This window comes from Pangasianodon hypophthalmus, chromosome 14 (genome assembly GCF_027358585.1).
Source record: "Pangasianodon hypophthalmus isolate fPanHyp1 chromosome 14, fPanHyp1.pri, whole genome shotgun sequence".
NCBI classification, from domain to species: Eukaryota; Metazoa; Chordata; class Actinopteri; order Siluriformes; family Pangasiidae; genus Pangasianodon; species Pangasianodon hypophthalmus.
In genome coordinates this window covers 11500960-11521844 of record NC_069723.1, presented here as the reverse complement: position 1 = coordinate 11521844, position 20885 = coordinate 11500960, and the positions used below count along the sequence as shown (strand labels likewise).

General features: G+C 38.9%; 2 protein-coding genes across 2 annotated transcripts; one reads left to right on the top strand and one right to left on the bottom strand.

Annotated features, from left to right (window-relative positions):
* The first annotated feature begins 1095 nt into the window (after positions 1–1095).
* mmp20b (matrix metallopeptidase 20b (enamelysin)) lies at positions 1096–7161 on the top strand. Its single transcript, XM_026924696.3, has 10 exons — positions 1096–1302; positions 1615–1853; positions 3121–3269; positions 3479–3604; positions 4301–4459; positions 4596–4764; positions 5483–5610; positions 5695–5851; positions 5926–6026; positions 6143–7161. The coding sequence occupies exons 1-10, from the start codon at positions 1162–1164 to the stop codon at positions 6241–6243; spliced, it is 1470 nt and encodes a 489-aa protein (XP_026780497.3). The 5' UTR covers positions 1096–1161; the 3' UTR covers positions 6244–7161.
* A 937-nt stretch (positions 7162–8098) lies between these two features.
* npat (nuclear protein, ataxia-telangiectasia locus) lies at positions 8099–19009 on the bottom strand. Its single transcript, XM_026924801.3, has 17 exons — positions 18805–19009; positions 18539–18657; positions 18269–18329; positions 18108–18186; positions 17968–18008; positions 16527–16736; positions 16325–16400; positions 16067–16178; positions 15823–15914; positions 15612–15693; positions 15002–15098; positions 14230–14328; positions 12583–13944; positions 12244–12356; positions 12048–12138; positions 10689–11935; positions 8099–10529 (listed from the first exon to the last, which is right to left on the bottom strand). The coding sequence occupies exons 1-17, from the start codon at positions 18839–18841 to the stop codon at positions 10449–10451; spliced, it is 3999 nt and encodes a 1332-aa protein (XP_026780602.3). The 5' UTR covers positions 18842–19009; the 3' UTR covers positions 8099–10448.
* Between the last annotated feature and the right edge of the window lie 1876 nt (positions 19010–20885).

The window sequence follows — 20885 nt, the reverse complement described above, 5'->3', positions numbered from 1 at the left end:
AATTAAATGTTAGTACAGCAGCATCCTGTTAGATTTACATCTATGTGGAAAATTATTAGCTCCCTGGATATTTTCTTTCTAGCAGTTCAAGCTGCTTACTGAACTTTTCCAGCTCCCCTATTTAATTTAATATGATGTGGACAGTCTCTAAATTAAGGGTGTACAGGAAACATATGAATATATGTCATATGTCATATATGAATATATGAATATCGGAGTAAAATGTTTATTAAAATCCACATATACCCTATATGGCCAAATGTTTGTGGACACCTGACCATCACACCCATATGTGCTTATTCCCCATACTGTTGTCCCCAAACAAAGCTGGAAGCACACAATTGCCTAGAATATCTTTGTATGCTGTAGGATTACAATTTCCCTTCACTGGAACTAAGGGGCCCAAACATGTTCCAGCATGGCAATGCCCTTGTGCACAAAGTGAGCTCCATAATGACATGGTTTACCAAGGTTGGTGTGGAAGAACTTGAGTGGCCTACACAGAGCCCTGACCTCAATCCCCATGAACACCTTTGGGATGAACTGGAACACTGACTGCATCCCAGACCTCCTCGTCTAACATCAGTGCCTGACCTCACTAATGCTCCTGTGTCTGAATGGACAAATCCCCACAGTCACTCTCCAAAATCTAATGGAGAAGCCTTCCCAGAAGAGCGGAAGTTATGGAGTAAATCTTGAATGGGATATTCAGCAAGCACATATGGGCGTGATGGTCAGGTGTCCACAAACCTTTGGCCCTATAGTGTATTTATAAATGATCTGCAGGACATGCAGCAAAAACAAATGGGTAAAGGGATGAAATTATTGTAGCCTTAAGAACAGATTAATTAATAATTTATTAATTAATTAACAAATTAATGATTCAGCTCTGTAGCAGTTGATGATTCTTCTTCTTCTTCTATTATTATTATTATTATTATTATTATTATAATTATTATTTCATCTATACATTTCCACAAATGTCTCGTTCTTTGTGTCCTGTGTCCTTACTGAACTCCTCCCAGTGTGTGAGGTTTTTCAGACTCGGCACTGATTGAGTCATAGGTACGTGTTAAAAAGCCTTTCCAGCTACCTTGATCTTTCAGTCCAGCTCTTCTCCAGCTGGCCGCTTTGAACACCTCTGTGATTCAGAGCTGGGCGATGGGGCTCTTATTTGGTTTAGTTTGTGTCTTTGCTCTTTTTGCTCCTTCCTGTCTTGGTGCTCCTCTGCTGCAGGTTGAGCGAGGAGATGTGACATTACATCAGGGTGAAAAACTCCAGGATGACGTGGTACTGGCAGCTGTAAGTTTTTTCTTTCATATTCTTTGATAATACGTTATTAATTGATTTACAGCATAATATAAAAAATCACTTTTGTGGTCATCAATGGAATGTTGTACTTAACACTACTCAAGAATTGTTGTGAATTTACTTGTCTCTTCCTTTACACTGATGCAGAGTCAGAGAAAAAGGAGAAAAATACATTATTGCAATTATCTTTTTATTAAGTATTTATCTACACCATAATATTATTCTGAATATAATAATTATGAAGAGAAGATTGGAAAGTCATTCTAACTTTCATTGCAGTGATTTCTTCTTCTTCTCTCTCAGAAATACATCGAGCGTTTCTACAGTTTTCAGACAGGTCCACCTGGTCATAGGAAGAGAAGTCATCCCTCTTTTTCCTCTAAACTGAAAGACATGCAGAGCTTTTTCAGACTTAATCAGACAGGCAGCCTGAACACTGAGACACTGGCTGTAATGAAAATGCCCAGGTGTGGTGTTCCTGATATTCAGGAATATGTTTACAACCGAGGCAACAGATGGAAGAAAAACAAGATATCTTACAGGTAATGAACTTTACGAGTATAAGTGTTCGCCTAAGCTATAGACATTCAAACTTAATTTTTCACTCTAACTTCACACACGCTCCATTCCATTTCCATCCATTTCATTTCAGATTTTTTTCAGCTTTTATTTACTATATCAGATTTTTAGTGGGTCAGAAGTTTGCATACACTTTGTGTTTGGTGGAATTGCCTTTTAATGGCTTAACTTGAATCAAACTCCTCCACAAGCTTCTCACAATACTTTGCCAGAATTTTTGCCCATTTTTCCTGACAGAACTGGTGTAACTCAGTCAGGACCTCTCCAGTACTTCCATTTTGTTGTCTTTAAGCCATTTTGTTACAACTTTGGATGTATGTTTAGGATCATTGTCCTGTTGGAAGACCCAGTTGTGACCAAGTTTTAAATTTCTTCCTGGTATCTTGAGGTGTTGCTTCACTATTTCTACATAATCCTCCTTCCTCATGATGCCATCTGTTTTCTGAAGTGCACCAGTCCCTTTTCCAGCAAAACACCCACACAACATGATGCTGCCACCTTCATGCTTCACAGTTAGGATGGTGTTCTTCGAATTAAAACCTCACTCTTTTTTTCTCCACTGATAATTATGGCTAAACAGTTAAATTTTTTGTTTCATTTGACCTGAGAACACTCCTCCAAAAGACTAGGTCTTCATTCTGGTGATCACCTGCAAACTTCAGTCCAGCTTTTTTATGCTGGTCTTGGAGTAGGGGCTTCTTCCTCGCATGACAGCCTTTAAGGCTTGGTGATATAGGACATTCACAATGGTGCATGTACACATTTTGGTACCTGATTTGCATGGTCCCTGCAGTTGTTTGGAAATTGCTCTCAAGGAGGAAGTGGACTTATGGAAGTCCACGATCATTTTCTGAGATCTCAGCTGAGTTGTTTGGAATTTCCCATGATATCAAGGGACAATCATGACAATGACAATTGTCCAATCAGAAGCTTCTAAAATTCATTACATCGTTTTCTAGAATCTTCCAGACTGTTTAAAGAGAATGTCAACTTGGTGCATGTAAACTTCTGACCCACTGGAATTTTGATATAGTAAATCAAAGCTGAAATAAATCTGTCTGTAATTGATTATTTTAAAATTACCACAGATGTAAATAGAGTAGATGCTCTAATTGGAAAAAACCTGAGATTGAATATCTTTAGCTTAGGTATATGTAAACTTTTGGCCTCGACTGTATATGTCTTTCTCTCAGTTTTAGATTAAGCTTGCATTTCTCTTGATATTTTTAGCATTGGGAAGTACACCAGTGACCTACCTAGGAATACGGTAGACTCCTTGATTGGAGCAGCTCTGGATGTGTGGGCAAAGGCCAGCCCTTTACGGTTCTTCAGGTCTTCCTCTCAGCAAGCTGACATCATGGTGGAGTTTGGCTCCAAATGTAAGGACCCATGGGGTGATTACAGCCCTCCAATACAGTACATGAAGTTTACATAGAATGTTTTTGGACAGGATGGATATAAATGCTCTGTTAGCCCTCAGATGATAATGAGACTGACCATTGTAAATAATGAGTTGTACACTCCTGTTACATATGTCTAATCATGATTGTTCATTTTTTGTGTGTGCCTTTATATAAAACAATCCAAGACCATGGAGACAACTACCCCTTTGATGGACCTAAGGGCACACTGGCTCATGCTTTTGACCCTGGAGAGGGCATTGGAGGAGATGTTCACTTTGATGAAGATGAACTTTGGACAGCAGATTCCAGAGGTATTTCTTCAGCTTGCCATATTAAATATATATTACATATATTATACACTACATCAAGGACTTTACCATTGGGACAATTTAATTAAATATATGTCTACAATTTAGAACAAAAAATTACTCGCGTGTCATTTCTATCCTAATAGACAATTACGTCTCCCCTCTATTATAAAAAAAAGCACCAATTCTGTCAGGTAGTATTGCCACCAAGTGCCAAGATAGTTCTTGTCCATTTTTAGCTATTGTCGTGTGCAAATCAGCTCAAGTTTTTGTTGTCTATGTGGACATTTCTCCTTCTCTTCCAAATAATCCCACAAGTTTTCTATGGGATTAAGGTCTGGTGAGTTTGCAGAACAGTCAAAAGCAAACCAGTCACACACAGATTTGGTCTTAAGCACCCTACAGTTGTCATACTTGAACATATGAGTGTCAGTGTTGTGCTCTGCCTGGACATGAAGCACAAAAGGCAGCCTCAAACTCTGACCAACATCCAGTTTATGCTAAATTACATTTACCAAAGTGTGCAACCATTGTAAAATACAGTGCTGTTTTTTTTTTTGTTTGTTTGTTTGTTTGGTTTTTTTTTTTTGTTTGGAGTTCATACATAATAGTAAGATGAGAAAATTTAAAAGTATTTGTTTGTAGTGTATTTGACAATGACAGGGTGGTTTCACATAGGATTTCTGTCTCCCACTCCAGGATTTAACCTGTATTTGGTTGCAGCACATGAGTTTGGACACGCCTTGGGTTTGAAACATTCTCAAAACCCACAGTCCCTCATGTATCCCACATACAGAAACCGTCAATCACAAAACATGCTTTCCAGTGAAGATATTAGGAACATCAACGCACTGTATGGTATAAATTCACGTACTTTCTGTACTCATGTAGTCCACAGAGATGTATTGAAATCCCGCTCATTTAAAGTCACTTACATTTACTTGCTTTTCACAATTAAACATAAAATCATAAATAATGTTCTGATGTTCCACAGGGCCGAGCGTTACAGCGCCTTATTACCCAAGGCTGAGTTGGAACTATCCCTTCAACTCTTGGTACACTGGCTTTTACTATCCAAGGGCAGTAAAGGACAAATGTGATCCTGACCTGTCTTTTGACTCTGTTACTAATGTAGGACCATCCATTTTCTTTTTCAAAGACCGGTGAGTGACTCACAAATTTGAATATTTGCAGCGTAATAAAAAAATCCTATATACAGACAGGTGACAAATTAAAGGAAAACTGTGGTTCTTTTATACTGTGAGAGACATTTTTCTGGCATGTTTGGGTCCCCTTAGACAGAAGTCACTACAAACTACAAAGAATCTTCTAAACAGAGAGAATTCAATACAGATTTATTTTGACTGATCATACTCTGATAAAACATTCTATCCCGATGGGAGTGATCTCTTCCAGGATGAGATTGTCCATATTCGCTGAATGTGATGAGTATGAAACTGATGTAACTAATATGCTAGGGCCTTCACATTTATCAATTCTCAACCCAATTAAACACCTGTGGGAGATTTTGGACTGATGGGTTAGACAGTGCTCTACCACCATCATCAGAACGCCAGCTGAAGGAATATCTTTTGGAAGAATGATGTTCATCTCTCTAGTACATTTCCAGAAACGTTGCAGATGTTCACTGAAGCTGTTTTGGCAGCTCATGGTGGCCCTAAGAGACGTTATTTAGTTTTCCTTTCATTTGTCACCCATCTGTACTTATGAACCTTAGATTCGTTTTGCATCTGTTACAAATGTTACAAAATTATGATTGTGCATGTACAGTAAACCAGTGCTCATTACTGCACTAGATGAAACATATGCCACACTTTTTACTTTTCTTAACATAATTGCTATCTTTCTTTGTCTATAAAGGTATTTATGGATCAAGAAAAATAAAAATGACATAAAGGAGGGTCCCATCGGCAGTTTCATTCCAAAAATCAATTCAACCATTGATGCTGCCTATTGGCTTCCAAACTCCAATACCTTCCTTTTCAGTGGTACTGATCCTCACTGAAGCTGTTCAGTACAGTTATGTACCAGACACCATGCTAATATTCTCCAATCGATCCTTTTCCAAACAGGTTCCAGCTACTGGACTGTGAACGGCACTCGGATGACAGGCTGGCGTAAAGAAATCACCAGCTTTGGTTTCCCAGCCTCAGTGGACCACATAGATGCTGCAGTCCACATTCCCAACACTGGCCACACCTTATTCTTTACTCAGGACCAGTATTGGAGGTATGTTATAGACATACATGAGTCATACATTATCATATGTACACCATATTTATTCAGAGGTTTTATTTCCTTAGATACAATGAGATTCTGGAAACCATGGAATCTAACCCACACATGATCTCAGATGATTTCCCAGGCATTAAGACGCCCATCAGTGCAGCTGTTTATAAGCATGGTGGGTAAACAGCACAAGTCTTTGTCCTATTTTATCTCAAATAGTTCAGTGTCTTATATTCTTAAATATTCCTTTAATATTCATATTCCTTAATATATCTATGTCTTGCTTTCCAGGTTTCCTTCATTTCTTTGTTGGACCTGAGGTGTACAAATATGATGTAATGGTGAGGAAGGTTATTAGAATTAAAAAAGCAAATTCTTGGCTTGGATGTTAACGAAGATTTAAAAAATATATAGGCTCACACAAAATAATTGTATGAAAGTAGGCTGTATTCTATGCCTATAATTGTACAGAATGCAGAAAACCAGGCTACATATATTAATGTGCATCTCCTGGTTTGAAAATCAATTTCTTATTCTCCTTCTTCTTCTAACTTCTTTAAAACTACATGAGAAACAGGTGTGTGGGGGGAATCTTGACTGGCTTCATGGGAATTAAGGAGTATTTGCTATAAGCACAGTCACTTCATATGATATATGTTTATTTTCAGCACTTGTGTTAACACTAAACAGACTGAAAAATACCTACGGTGCTAATTAGGCAGTATCTTATTTGTTAGGGTTCTGTACAATTAGCACAGTTTCATAGAAGAGTCTTGTGTTTCACGCTAGATGAGGGAGCACCTGCTTCAACAGTGTTAGACTGTTGATTTCTGATCAGTGACTTTTATTAATAGCCACCTGGTTATTTACCACTTTATTTTACACACCAGGTAGTCTAAAAACACTGCATGAATATTAGTTTCAGAAACTGATACTGTAAAAGTTGTACACAGAGAATATCAAAAAATTTAATAACTATATAAAATTCATTAAAATATCCAGACCTAAGATGTAAATGATTCATGACATGGCAAAATTGTTTAAAATGTAATGTATTATTACTGTGTAGCTCAAATTAAATAATGATATTCAGATTTTATATATGTAATCGGGAACCAATGTATTATTTTGAGTAATGATTTTTTGTTTTATTAATTTGGATTCATTAATTATGTTTGACCAAAACCTACATAGTGTGTAACCTACCAAAAAGATAGATGAACATTATTCCAATTTAAAAAATAATAATAAAAAAGATTGATATTAGTATTTGTGTGGCCTCCCTTAAAAAGCACATCTCAATTATTTCTATGGCAAATTCTTCCTTGTTTCATACAGAATTTTTTTTTTGGCTTTAAAACAAAAAGCTTCAGTTATGTTGAGTTGGCAGATTTAATCTTGTTAGATTAAAGACTACTCTAGTAAGACTTGTAAGTAGTATATACACTTCCCCATATAGTTGGTTATTGTTTGCGGAGTCATTATAATGCTTAAAGTATTTACCCATCTGTCATTTTCCGAAGATTCATGATAAATCTAAATCTGTTTAAATTTCTCACTATTTATCTTTCTACATCTGTGCCATCTGGATGAATAGCAGCCCTGACCATGACAGGACTGCCACAGTGCTTCATAGAGTCTGAAAACTGGTATTCCTAGTTTGTGACCTAGCGAGCCAATATCAGAATGTATTTTTGATAGACTTCAAAGCACTATTGTAAGTCACTCTGGATAAGGGCGTCTGCCAAATGCCATAAATGTAAATGTAAATGTAAATGAAAACAGGCATCAATGTATTTGACTCAAGCTTTTCTCCTGATGTTCTGGTGCCTTCGTGAACTAAAAATCTTGAATTTTGACCTGAAAAAAAATTGGTTCCATAAGACGGTCTGCCAATGGCTGTTGCACAAGAGTATATTTCCTGTACTGTGATCTCTTCTGCTTTGCCTTTAGGCCAAAGGCAACAGAGTGTAAACCAGTTTTACCCTAAACTTTCTCACAAGATAAATAACTGCGTAAATTCCAAAATCAGTGTAAAATATTGACATTGTAAAAGCCCAAAGCTTTCATCAGTCTCTAAACCTTAAAACTTTTCATGAAATAAACCACACAACATCTGAGATGCTGTGGTAGTTGTGTGGTGAAGATAATCACTAACACTTTAAGTTAATGCTAGTTAGAGAGCTTGGGAGGCACGTGATTTTGCTGACCTGAAGGATGCTGCCTTCTAAAGCCAAAGACAGGATGTACACTCACAGCCCTCTTTATTAGGGATACCTGCACATTCATGCAATTATCCAGTCAGCCAATCATGGCAGTAGCACAGTGCATAAAATCTTGCAGATACAAGTCAAGAGCTTTAGTTAATGTTGACATAAAACATGAAAAAGGGGGAGAAAAATGTGATCTCAGTGGCATGGTTGGTGTCAGACAGGCAGGTTTGAGTATTTTAGAAACTGCTGATGTCCTGGGATTTTCACTATCATTCACACATAATGGTGTGAAAACGAAAAACATTCGTGAATACCCAGTGGGAGTTCTGTGGGTAGAAACACCGTGTTGATGAGAAAGGTCAGAGGAGAATGACCAGACTGGTTACAAATGATAGGAAGGCTATGGTAAGTTAAATAAGCACTCTTTACAACCGTGGTGAGCAGAAAGGCATCTCAGAGATTAAAAAATCCCCCCTATCTCTCGCTCCCCTGGTTCATCAAATAGAAAATGTGTCATGAACTTCAAAGGGATGAAATACAATACTATTTTGGTTTCGAATTTCAATATATCTCTGACTTACATACCAATCCTTGTTAGATTTATTTATTTTTTTAAATTGTGAACTGTGTTTGATCCCGTGTTCCACCACTGATTTGTTCATTGATACTTGGGTTGTACCCAATAATAATAATCATCAAGATATAATCAAGATATAAGCTTGTATCTTTCAGATTGCTAAATGTGACAGTATTAAATTGCAGAATTGTGAAGTGCACCACAGATTTCAAGAAGAAGGAGGTCAAAAGCTATTTGCATGTGGTATTTTCAACTGTGCAGAAACGCCATTTCCCCAAAGCTGCTCAAAATAAACTGTGCCAATGCCTTTACTACAAAGTACCTTCCTGATACTGTAGAAATCATTCCACATTTGTATTAATTTCTTGTACTACTCGATCATCATACTTAAAATACTTCTAACACAATAGTATATTCACCAGCCACATTATCAGGAACACCATACTAATGCTGGTGACTAGGATCCCTCTTTGCTCTCAGAACAGCCTCAATTCTTCATGGCATGGATTCTACAAGGTGTTGGAACATTCCTTTGAGATTCTGGTCCATGTTGACCTGACACATAATTGCTGCAAATCTCCCATTTTACTACATCCTAAAGGTGCACTGTTGGATTCAGATCTGGTGACTGGGGAGGCCAATGAAGTACACTGAATTCATTATGTTCATGGACCAGTCTCAGACAACTTGTGATTTGTGACATGGCACATTATCATGCTGGAAGTAGCCATTATAAGATGGGTAAATTTTGGCTATAATGTGTCAAGAAGACATTCCACACATTATTATACCAGCAGCAGCAGCCTGAACTGTTGATGTCAAATTTTGGCCATACTATCTGCATGTCACAAGGGAAATCAAGATTCATCAGACCAGGCTACATTTTTCCAGACTTCAACTGCCCAGTTTCTGTGAGCCTGTACCCACTCTAGCCATCTGCCTCTGATTTCTATTCTTGGCTGAATGGAGTACAATGTGGTGTTCTGCTGGTGTAGGCCATCCATGCTTTTCTGCTCACCACATTTGTAATGAGTGGCTAATCGAGTTACTGTAGAGTTCTTGACCCAGTCTGGCCATTCATCTTTGACCCCTCTCATCTACAAGGTGCTTTTTGCCCACAGAATGTTCACAAGCTCACCAGATGTTTTTTGTTTTTCACATCTTTCTGTGTAACCTCTAGAGACTGTTGTGTCAAAATGCCAGTAGAGCAACAGTTTGTGGAAAAACTCAAACCAGCCTGTCTGGCAACACCATAGCTACAGTCACAGTCAACGAGATCACACTTTTCCACATTCTGATGTTTGATAAGAACATTAACTGAAGCTCAGAACGTATCTGCATGCTTTTGTGGACAGAGCTGCTGCCAGATAATTTTTTAAAAATGAGATTTCCCTTATTTAGAAATTCTATTTAGTTAAGGAATTCTCTATAGAAGTTTCAAGAGAAGTTGAAAAGAGGTGCTGTTTGTAAAATTTCATTTAACAAAAGTATGCATTTGAACTACTGTACAATGTTGCAGAATTGACAGTAAAATGTAGTATTGAATATAAATAATACATCTTAAATGTACTATATTAATGAGGACTTCAAAATGATGAACAGCAGTGTGTGAGTGTGTGAGGCTATACAATAACTATTTTTTTTTTTTATAATAACTTTCTCTGGAACAATTAGTATTACACATATACAACAACTATACATAACTATAATATGAAGCAGGAGAAATAGGAGTATTTCTTGTGTTCTCTCTTGACGTTCTCTCTCTCGTTGCCTCATCAGCATTTATTCTGGTATTTTGCCCATTTCGTCATTCATCATAATGCAGCGATGACAGGAACTTGTCGACATCCAGGTCAAGTGGGAAGGAATCAAGAAGTTTCTTCTGCTTCTACAAGATAAAAGGAAATGGCAGAGACATTTCCGAACAATGTTCCTACATAACAGATTATTCTAATATCATACACTCTTACAGAAGGACAGTAAGCATCTTTTCATCACTGGACCCATGGGTCACATACTTTTGCAGTGAACAATTAACTCCACTTACCTTAGCTTTCTTCTTACTGCCTGATGAACTTGTGAGGTGCAGTTCTTTCTTTGCTGTAGGGCTCGGTTCAGTGTGCTTGCGCTTCTTTCCTTTGGAAGCACTCGATTTAGCCGCACCAGCCTCCTCCTGGCGCAAGCTGTCTTTTAAAGGCCCTCCTGTCCTGGCTGCGCGTGACAGGATCATGAGTGTATGGGCGGCCATGTTGATGCTGTTCTCACTCCCTGCCTCACTGGCTGGGCTGCAGGTAGGAAGGTCAGGTGTAGCAGGAGGAGCCAGATGTTTGGGTGTGCCCTCTCCTTCACGCCCATGCCTTTGCCTTGAGGGTGTTCTCAAACCATCTAGCAAGTCATCCTGGAGACGACCTGGCACAGGTGTTTTTGGAAGTGGTAGGTCTAAGGAGCCTCTCCTCCTGGGTGGTGTGGAGATGGGACTCTGGCTCTGGATGTCCTGTAGCATCTCCACTGCCTGCTTGGTAAGTGGGCTTGTTTTACATGTTGGTTTCCCCGAACCCCCCTGAGACACAGGTGTAGGAGATCTTACAGTAGACAATATTGGGGCAGCTGCTTGACGCAGCTCTTGCCGACTGCCTTTTACTTCATTCTCCTTGTTTGCAGTGACGTTGGGCGAGTCCTGTGTGGCTTTGCTCTCAGAGGGCCCCTCGGGTGTTTTCACAAGTCTTTGTTCAAGTTTTTCCTCTTGTGAAGTGTCTTTTGTGATGCTGGTAGACTTGGGCCCAAGGCTCTGACAGGAAGACTTTAAATAATTTGATAATGCTGCTGAATCACTTTCCATATTTGATGTGGGCTGTATTCTCTTTTTGGCCTCCAATGCAACAGATGGATTTTGCTGAACAGCATTGTTTAAGGATGTGCTGGAATTGACAGTCCGATCAGCCCCTGTTTCTGTTCGTGTGCTTTTTGTAGCCTCTTTTTGCTGCTGAGGTGTAGAAACCTTTTCAGATTCCTTTGTTCCTGTACTCTGACTTGGTTCTGATAATCTTATGGTTTCAACCCTTCTCTTGGCATTAGTGTTGCCTAAAATGCAAGGCTGGGTTTGCTCTGTCCTTATGGACTCCTTCACAACAGGGGAAGAAGCAGCTGCATTTGTACTTGCCTGGCTAGTGTTTTCATCAAAGCAAAGTATTCTTCTGTGACTAGGGCTTGCTCCAGTAGTGCTGTTTAACTGCTCTGAGCTCTGAGAGCTGTTTGAGACTTGGTTGGACACACTAACAGGTGTTCCAGTTTTGCCTGGAAAATATAAATACCTCCATTAGATTACAAATAATAATGGAGGAGATACATGTACATAAAAAAATTACTGTCAGTCTTATGTTAAGCTTCTTCCTTATTGAAACCTTACCCAAATCCACATTGTCCTTAGGCACTAATTTAGGTTTTGACACAACCTTTGCTGATTGGTTCACCAATTTCGGACCAGGCAAAGCCAACATCTGTAAAGAAAATTCAATTTTATTTTAATTAAACAATCATTTTCCAAACAGTAAACTCAGAAGTTAAATTTCCACCAAAAATTGATGTCTATCAGCATAACATACCTGACTGGGTACCACAGTGAGTTTTCCTGTACTGTTCTGTCCCAAGACAGACACTGGGACTGCCATATTCTGTATCATGGGCTGAATCGGTGAGGAAATGATGATGGCTGATGCTAGAAGTATAAGAATGATTTCATATAACAATAAAACAAAAATAAGAACAACACTGATCAAGTCACCAAAATCCTGGCAATGCTGAATGTGAATCAAACAACTGATTAAAGACAGCTACACGTTATAAATTCCATCAAAATGAACTCAACCAAATTACGCAGTCTAGAATCATAGCACTTTAGTTTATCGCTAGCAAACGCATGTGTCTATAGTTCTTTGACTTACCAGGTGAGAAGGGTCGAGCTACATTTGGTGCAATGGAAACCACAGCCTGAGTTCGAGGTGGTGTAGCCACAACGTGTGGTGTAGAACATACTGCTCCTTCTCGTGCACCACCTGGAAGCAGCATCATACTGGAATGCTGGTCAACTCCTGAACTTGGATCCGTCACAACAAAATAGCTGCTAGGTCCGCCGAATGTTGGGTTAGCAGGTAACAGCTGGATGAAACCAGTCTCTGGTGCCATGGGCCGTGCCTGTGCAGGTTGCAAATTGTTCTGCACGCTTATAACTGGGTCTCCAGCAGACTCAGCCCCCTGCAAGCTGCTCACTGCCTGTGCTGTCTCCTCTGGGGTGATGGAGGAGCCAGGGGTAGAGGGCACTACCTTAGTCAGAGATTTGGCTGGGGGGGACAGGAAGATTGTGGGGATGCGGTCACCGCTGATGCTGGAGACAGCTTGGTTTAGAGTAGAATCACTGCCCTGCTGCTGCTCCTGCTCATCACTGATGATGATCTTAAGAGCTACTATTTTATTAGGGTCAGACTCTGTGGTTTGAGACTGGGAAGGATTGATAACTGTGGAGGAAGTGGCTGTAGACCCAGATACAACCGAAGCTGATGGCTCAAAGGAAATGGGTCGTGGACTGCTGGTCTTGGTCGTATTGGAGATTGACTCCTCCTCCTGCATTACTGTGTTGAGTAAAGGAACCTTATTTGTTGCTGGCTGCTGACTTGATGCTTGCTTAGACATGGAGGTATCATTTGCTCTGTAGATCGAAAGCTCACTTTGGCCTGAAGCTTCAGGAGCTCTTGCAACTAGTTGTGTCCTTCCCACCTTCTCTGCTCCTAATTTATTCCCTGATATGTCTACTCCTGCTTTGGGAGTGGTTTCTGCTTGCTTAGTGGAAACTGGAATTTTTTTACTGCTTGTTGAAGTCTGAGAGATCTCTTGAAGCCCTTGGTGTGGTGTCCCTTCAGTACTGCAGTCCAAAGACATTTCAGACGTTTGATCATCCACCTCCATGCTTGCTACCTCTTCAGATAGAGATGAGCTTGATACATTTGAATCAGATGATTTAGACTGTGCTTTGTTATTCAGATTCCCTTTCAAGGTAGAGCTTGTGCCTCTGGCCTGCTTCTTGCTAACTGAGAGTCTGCCTCTGCTGGTGCCTTTTTTGTTTTGTACAGTTCCTGTTGGAGTTGTTGTTTGTTTACTAACTGCACAAGACTGAGAGGGTGCTGGAACCGGCCTGCCTGTGCTGAGAGGAATGGCTGTCTTCCTTTTACTTTTTGCGTCTTTTACATTCCTACTTCTTAGTATTCTCGTGGTGGTTTCTCCACCTGATGTGGAATCATCCTGTCCAGTCCCTTATGAGATTTAAAAAAAAATAAAATAAAATTTTTTTTTTTAAAAATGGTATTATCTTTTGTCTAGTGCTAATTGATTTTGTGGTCTCTATAACACAAAGAGGTTCAGTGCTATGAGTGCCACATAAAATACTCCACAGTATTCCACAGAAAGTATAGAAAAAAACCCTTAAAACATTTTGTAAATGCTGTAACCGGGAGCCTTTTTGGCCTACTTTTTTACTTCGTTAGTTGGACTGAATTTAAGTTGGTCAGTTATATTTCTCAGGCTTACATAATGTTTACCTGTGTCTGTAGCACTGTCCATATGACCAGTCTCATCACTCTCCTGAGCACTGTTACTTCTATCAGCATTCTCAGTACCTTCAGCCGTTTTATTTTTTCCTGCAAGCAATTAAATTGTTGATACATTAGTGAGCAGTGTGTACAAGATATGGATGCACAATACATTGTTTATTAAACGTCAACTGCTACATGTGCATAAGTACTCAAACGAGACAATTTTTTTTTCTAACCATCCAGATAAGCATCTCAAGGGAGGAAACTCAGTATTTGGTGATGTCCATGGGTTCTAGACTTCAGACTGCAAAGGATCTGCATCCAAGTATTAAAAACAACCCTAATATTTATGATTGTTAGTTTGTCCAATTACTTTTGAGCCTGTGAACATGGAGACGCTATGTAAAAAAATGGCTGTAAATCCTAAACAACAAGGCGTTTCCACCCACAGAACTGTCGCTCACTCAATGTTTTTTGTTTTTTGCACTACTCTGTGTAAACTCTACAGACTCTTGTGTGTGAAATTCCCAGGAGATCAGCAATTTCTGAAATACTCAAACCAGCCCCTCTGGTACCAACAACCAGACCACGGTTAAACTCAGAGAGATCACACTTTTTCTTCATTGTGATGTTTAATGTGAACATTATCTGAAGCTCTTGACCTGTATCTGCATGATTTTTTACATGATTGGGTGATTAGATAACTGCATGAATCGGCAGGTGTACCTAATAAAGTGGACAGTGTGTGTGCGCGCGCGTGTGTCTGCTTAAATCTTACCATAATCAAAGAGGTCAAAGAGAGCCTGAAAGGCAGGATCTGACTCTGTCTGTTCTAGGATGTCCTGGATGGCATCATCAGTCATATGAATTTCTCCCTAAATATAACCCAGAAAAAATTAGCCACAAATTCTGCTTCTACAGTGTTTTTCCATCAACAAAGAAGAGGTTTATTTCTCGCTGCTTGAAGACAAAAGCAGTTACATTCACATGATATTAATAAAAAAAGAAACAAACATGTGAGCAAATTTGCTCTCTTATCAAACCCCACTCTGCACTATATTCCCTTCGAAGCCTCTAGCACAGCTCATCTCACCATCCCTCAAGATACAATGAAAACATGCTTCTCAACTCTTCTCTCCTGTGATGGAACAAATTTCCCCTGGGTGTCTTCACATGGAGACTGAAGACCTACCTCTTCACCAAGTACGTAAAAGAGCACTAATTTCAAATCCCTTGTCCTAACAGTATTCTTAGACCCTGACCTATTGCTAGCATGGTGTTTTTGTTGGAGACTATGAAGCACTTCTGTACGTCACTCTGGATAATGGCGTCTGCTAAATGCTGTAAATGTCAGTGAAAATAATTATAATTATTATTTAGTCTTTCACCTGTAGGCCCAGTATTTCATCTATGGACTGTTCGTGCTCCACTGTGCTGCACGCTGCCTTCGATGTCTGTGGGCTGTTATCACTGTCAATATACATTACAAAAAATCATTACTCACGTACATTAACAGCAGTGACGTGACATTAAAATAGCCATAACCAGAACATATAAAATATAACCAAGCCAATGTTGCATGTCCGTGAATTTCATTACCTGGCCAGGATTTTGTTGATATTTTCCGCAAGTTTTTCTTGTAAAGATCTGTCATTCAGGATCTTTTCTCGGGCATTCTCAATCACCATTTGCTGCAAAGGGAAAAAAATATATACCACTAAAAATAAAACAAAGCCTCACACTGTGATTTTTAGTGTTTTGTCTGCATTACTTCCTAATATTACAAAGTAAACCTTTAAAGCAATAATATGGGAGGGGAGGAAATAGTTTTGTCTGGGCTTACAGATAAATTTTCCGTCACGGCCTCCTGGCTTTGTGATTCCACAGTGAGAATGCTGGTCACTGTAACGCCTCTGCTACTCCCAAACTGACCTCCTCTTCGCCTTGGAGAGTCGCTGAAATAACACAGAAGATTCCTTCATGTCAAGACAGATGTTTCATTTCAACACCTAGCTGACTGAGATGATCAATAGTGATCAATACCTTCAGTTTTTTTTAATGGATAAATTAGAGTAAATGACATCCACAGCTTCTATCTTACCACTTCCTGCGAGCTGGAGATAATGGCCCTGGGGTAAATCTATGGTCAGGTACCATTATTTGCAAAGGTGTCTCTTCTGTACAGAAAGAATACAATATACACACCAAAATTACAAAACCATCTGGAACATAACTGTGCACAAAAACTTTTATTTTTCTATCTTGTTTATTATTTATTAATTGGTCTGATATTCAGGTCTCACCTGACTGAGAGAGGCTGATGGTGGAGGGTCTCGTCTGCTGGGAGGTGTAGCACACGGGGGTGGAGTGTCCCAGGATGCCCTGAGGAGCTGGGACAGGCCTGGGGACACAGTTCCCTGGAGTGGACACTGATAGGCAGACGGTGGCAGGAGTCTGAGTCGAGGACAAGGCCCTCTGACGCCGCATATTCAGAATGCTGTTCTGGGTGCGGACTGTTCACAACACAAGAACCACTGAGTTAAAATGTAAATACTGCCGTAAAAACAGCAGTGTAAAGTTACCTCTTTGCGAAACAGCATGTTTCCTATGCACATTGCTATTTACTGCCTCACATTTCTGAGTGAAACTCCACCTTCAGTTAAAGGAAAATCCACCCCGAACGACATGTATAGTCATCTTTATAATTAACGTGGTTTTCAGTAGTGTCTAAGATTTATTTTACAATGAAATTCCGAGTTGACATGTTGGACTAGTTCCTGTATTACCCACAATGCTACTCAACTACCTAATGATAGTCGAGTCAGTGGGATTTAGCCTCAACTTAAAGAGAGCAATGCAGCAGCGCTTTAGTCCTTTAGTCTGTCCCGCTCTCTCACCTCCTCATGTGTACTATCTGCTTAAATAGATAAGGTTCCGATGGTTTAACTTTCATGCGAATACTGCACCATTGTCAACACTATTGTGCTTGTCATCTCAGAGACTGCTAACTACCAGAGCAGAGTCCAACTTTAGTCCAAAGTTTGCTGTCTCCACTTTGTTGGATTTTTCATTAATATGATATTGAACATTGCTGGGCGAAAAAAAAAAAAGAAGGTCTTGCTCTTTGGTTTTTAGGGGCCAACAGAAAAACCTGATCTGTTATCCCTCATGTTTGAGACCAGTGTCTATCTGTAATGTGTGAGCAGCAGGAAACGCTAACTACTTACATATATAACAAAAAATGCAACACTAACCAACAGATCAGCAGAACTGCTAAGCACATCACAAATATTTCAATATAAATACATTTAATGTGCTTCAGGGTGAACTTTTTCATTTAAAGCGTCAATGTATATTTGTGTTTGATATAAGTAAAAATAGGTCTCAAAGTGGGGTCCATGAAGTATAGCCAGGGGCCCGTAACTTTTTTGATTTTGTTACAGTGGCGTAAATCATAACCCACATTATCAACGTTATTATATTTCGGGTTTCAAGCACCAAAGTCAACTCGAACCTAATGCGTTCAGGACTAGAAAGGTCTATGGCTCCAAAAATAATTACAAATGTTAAATAATGTTCATGAAATACATTCATACTGAGGGGGTCCATGGAATTTATTTTACAATTAAAGGGGTCCCTGGCTATAAAAAGTTTGAAAACCCCCGCTCTAGTGTACTCTGTTTTTCATGTCTTACTGTAATCAGTTCATTTTAGATTACACGCGTAGGCAAAGGTTCAACTTACGCCGCTGGATTTGTTGAACAGCGGGAGAGTTTTGCATAGATCTGTGAACATAAAGCACAAATTGAATAAGGAAGACTGTTCTGCTGAAGAACTTCTCCAAATATGCACATTAATAATAAACACAAAAGCCAGTGACTCACTTGATTTGGTTGAGGGTGAAGTCCAGCTTTTTCCATAATGAGGTCATTACAGCTGGTATTTGATTCTCATGACATGTTTCTGTAAAAGAAATGCATCTCAGTTAAGGACACAACAAGTGATCAAATCCAGGAGACCTAATATCTTATGTATGACCTGCTACCTTTCGCTTTCGCAGCAACGTATTCGTTTAGTATGGTGGTCAGGTTTTTTCCAAAAAGTGACTGTAAAAAAAACAAACAAAAAAAAAGATCATTAAGATCATTCATGTTAGACACTCATCAGTTAGTTAATTCTATATGTGCTAATCATACTGTATATCAGTGCTGAAGCAAAATGTAGGATTATTACTATGAACATCTACAATGACCAAATCAATCGTGGGTTAAAAAGCATCAGTACATGACAGTTAAGAGATAAGAAGATGCCTTACAAACACGCAGGCAGGAATAACTCCATCCTCAGAGCTGTGTTCAGCATACTCCCTCAGGTTAGGACTCTCCACGATAAATGCTCGACTTGTAGCACTCAGTCCTTCCTGCTGCAGGTATCCTACACAAATCAACAACAGCTGAAAATAAACTGAAGTGGACTGAAGTGAGCTAGGCTTTTTATTTCTCTCCCTATCGTGATCATTTAGCACCAGCTCCTCTGTTTGCTAGTCGTTAACGTTTACAGTGTAGAAACGTGTGAACTTACCAAGCACAAGTCTCGCTACATCAGACGGCAGCAGCATGTTTAAGTGTTAGTTTATCTGCAGAAGGAAGTTAAACTTGCTACGAATGTTCTGTAAATGCAGTTAATACAAAACAACATGATACTGATAGGATTATCGCTGTCGGTTTGGGTCAAATATTCCATAAAGCGAAAAGGCGCGGAGAAGCTTGTGTTACCCGGATGTACTTCATCACCAGGCGCGCTGGGAATTGTAGTTTTCCGGTGTTGCCCAAGCCTGTCTGGATTTTTTTTTTAATTATTGTTTTTTTTAATTATTTATTTATTTTCAGGTTTTCGTTGAGAGTGTTCTTTTTGTGCTAAGCATTAGTAGCGGCTCTTGTCTGATTTTAAAATCTTGTTTCAAAATTATATCTTAACAAAATAATAACAAAAACAAACAATCAAAAGTTCCCTCATATCTTAAACTTTACAGTCTTTATTATGTGCATAATAAATTTCAGAGACCCCCTTAGCTGTGAAACATTTTATAAACATAATCAACCTGTGTGAATGTTACTAGTTATTTCAGTGTGTACATCTAACGTGTGTTTACATTTGCCTCAGCTGCCCTTTGTTAACTAACACCTTTACATTTCGAACATTTAAATGATATTTTATCTTTAAAAAACATCAGACACACGAAGGCAAGAGAATTGATCTACTGTGAAGATGTATAAATATGTATTTTGCGAATTTTTTTTACTTGGACATCTGTTTCAGTAAACAAACCAACAAACCCACACACGCCTTTGAACGCTGCCTTGCATCTATACCTAATAACATGGCTGGCTGTCCCTCAACCTCGCTCAGTGCTGTGGCTTTGTTTTCCACTTTATCCTACAGAAACCTCAATTTATGCTAAATAAATCCAATTCTGTAGTCTAGACTTTGTCTCCTGACCTGAGGACCTAGATAAAATCCCTAAAATGTAAAGTTTTGTGTATTCACTGGAGCCATAGAGTGTTTTATTCCAGAAAGTTCCCCCAACACATGAGGTTAAAGTCTATGTTATTTACAGGCCTACATGGTTTTGAGGTTTTGAGGTTTGGATTAAGCCCAGTCAATTCAACTGAGCAGTCAAACAGGCTAAAAACTACAAGAACTCAGTGATTAATATAATAACTTTGATAATATGGTGTGATTTTCACTGCTGTATTTAAAAAAAAAATTAAAAAAAGCATGAACACCCTGACTATGTTTCACAGACACCACTCTGAGAATCACTGCCATAAACTTGAGCGCAGACGAACATTTTAAGGATTTTAAGGAAAATATTTGTGTTGTGTACATTACGGTGAAAAAATTTTGATATTAAACTGGTATAACACAACAGTTAACTGCACAATAGCTTTAGATGCTTAGCCATAATGGTCAAACAGAGTCCATGGAAAGCAAATGGTCTGAATAGATTTGGCTAATGAACCATGTGAGGTTTGCTAGATGGTATCAGTACCACCAACATCAAATTATTCATGAGGTCCTTTACAACAACCCATTTGTGTATTTCAAATAAATAACTCAAAGCATCAATAATACCTGTCTACAGCACTTAGACATCAGCCTGCCCTAGTCCACTATAACCAAACCTTACCATGAAATATAATATCCTTCAAAAAATATATTATTTTTGCATTAATATTAGAACACTTTATGCTTGAAACATCCATAGTATGTTATGAAAAATGCACATTTTAATGTCCCACACTATTCACTCAACCCTGTTACCTGAACTCATTCAAACTATGAAATGTTTGAAATATTCCGTAAGTCCCATGTTCAACAGGATGTTGCATCATATGAATTTCCTGAGGATCATGGAAAGAAGAAAATCGGGTTTTCTCAATCATTTTCCTTTAGTTTCAGCAATATTGTGATATTGACTGATGAGGTCACTGATAAATATTAAGAAATATTTATTGGGCACACTCTGTTTTCTCCAACTTTAAGGCATCTGGAACATGCTGACCTTATTGTTCAATGTGTGCTGCATGTGCGTGAAAGATCCAACCACTGCTCTTGTTCCCTTGTTGTTCCTTTTCTGTTATCATGTACTTGCCAAACTT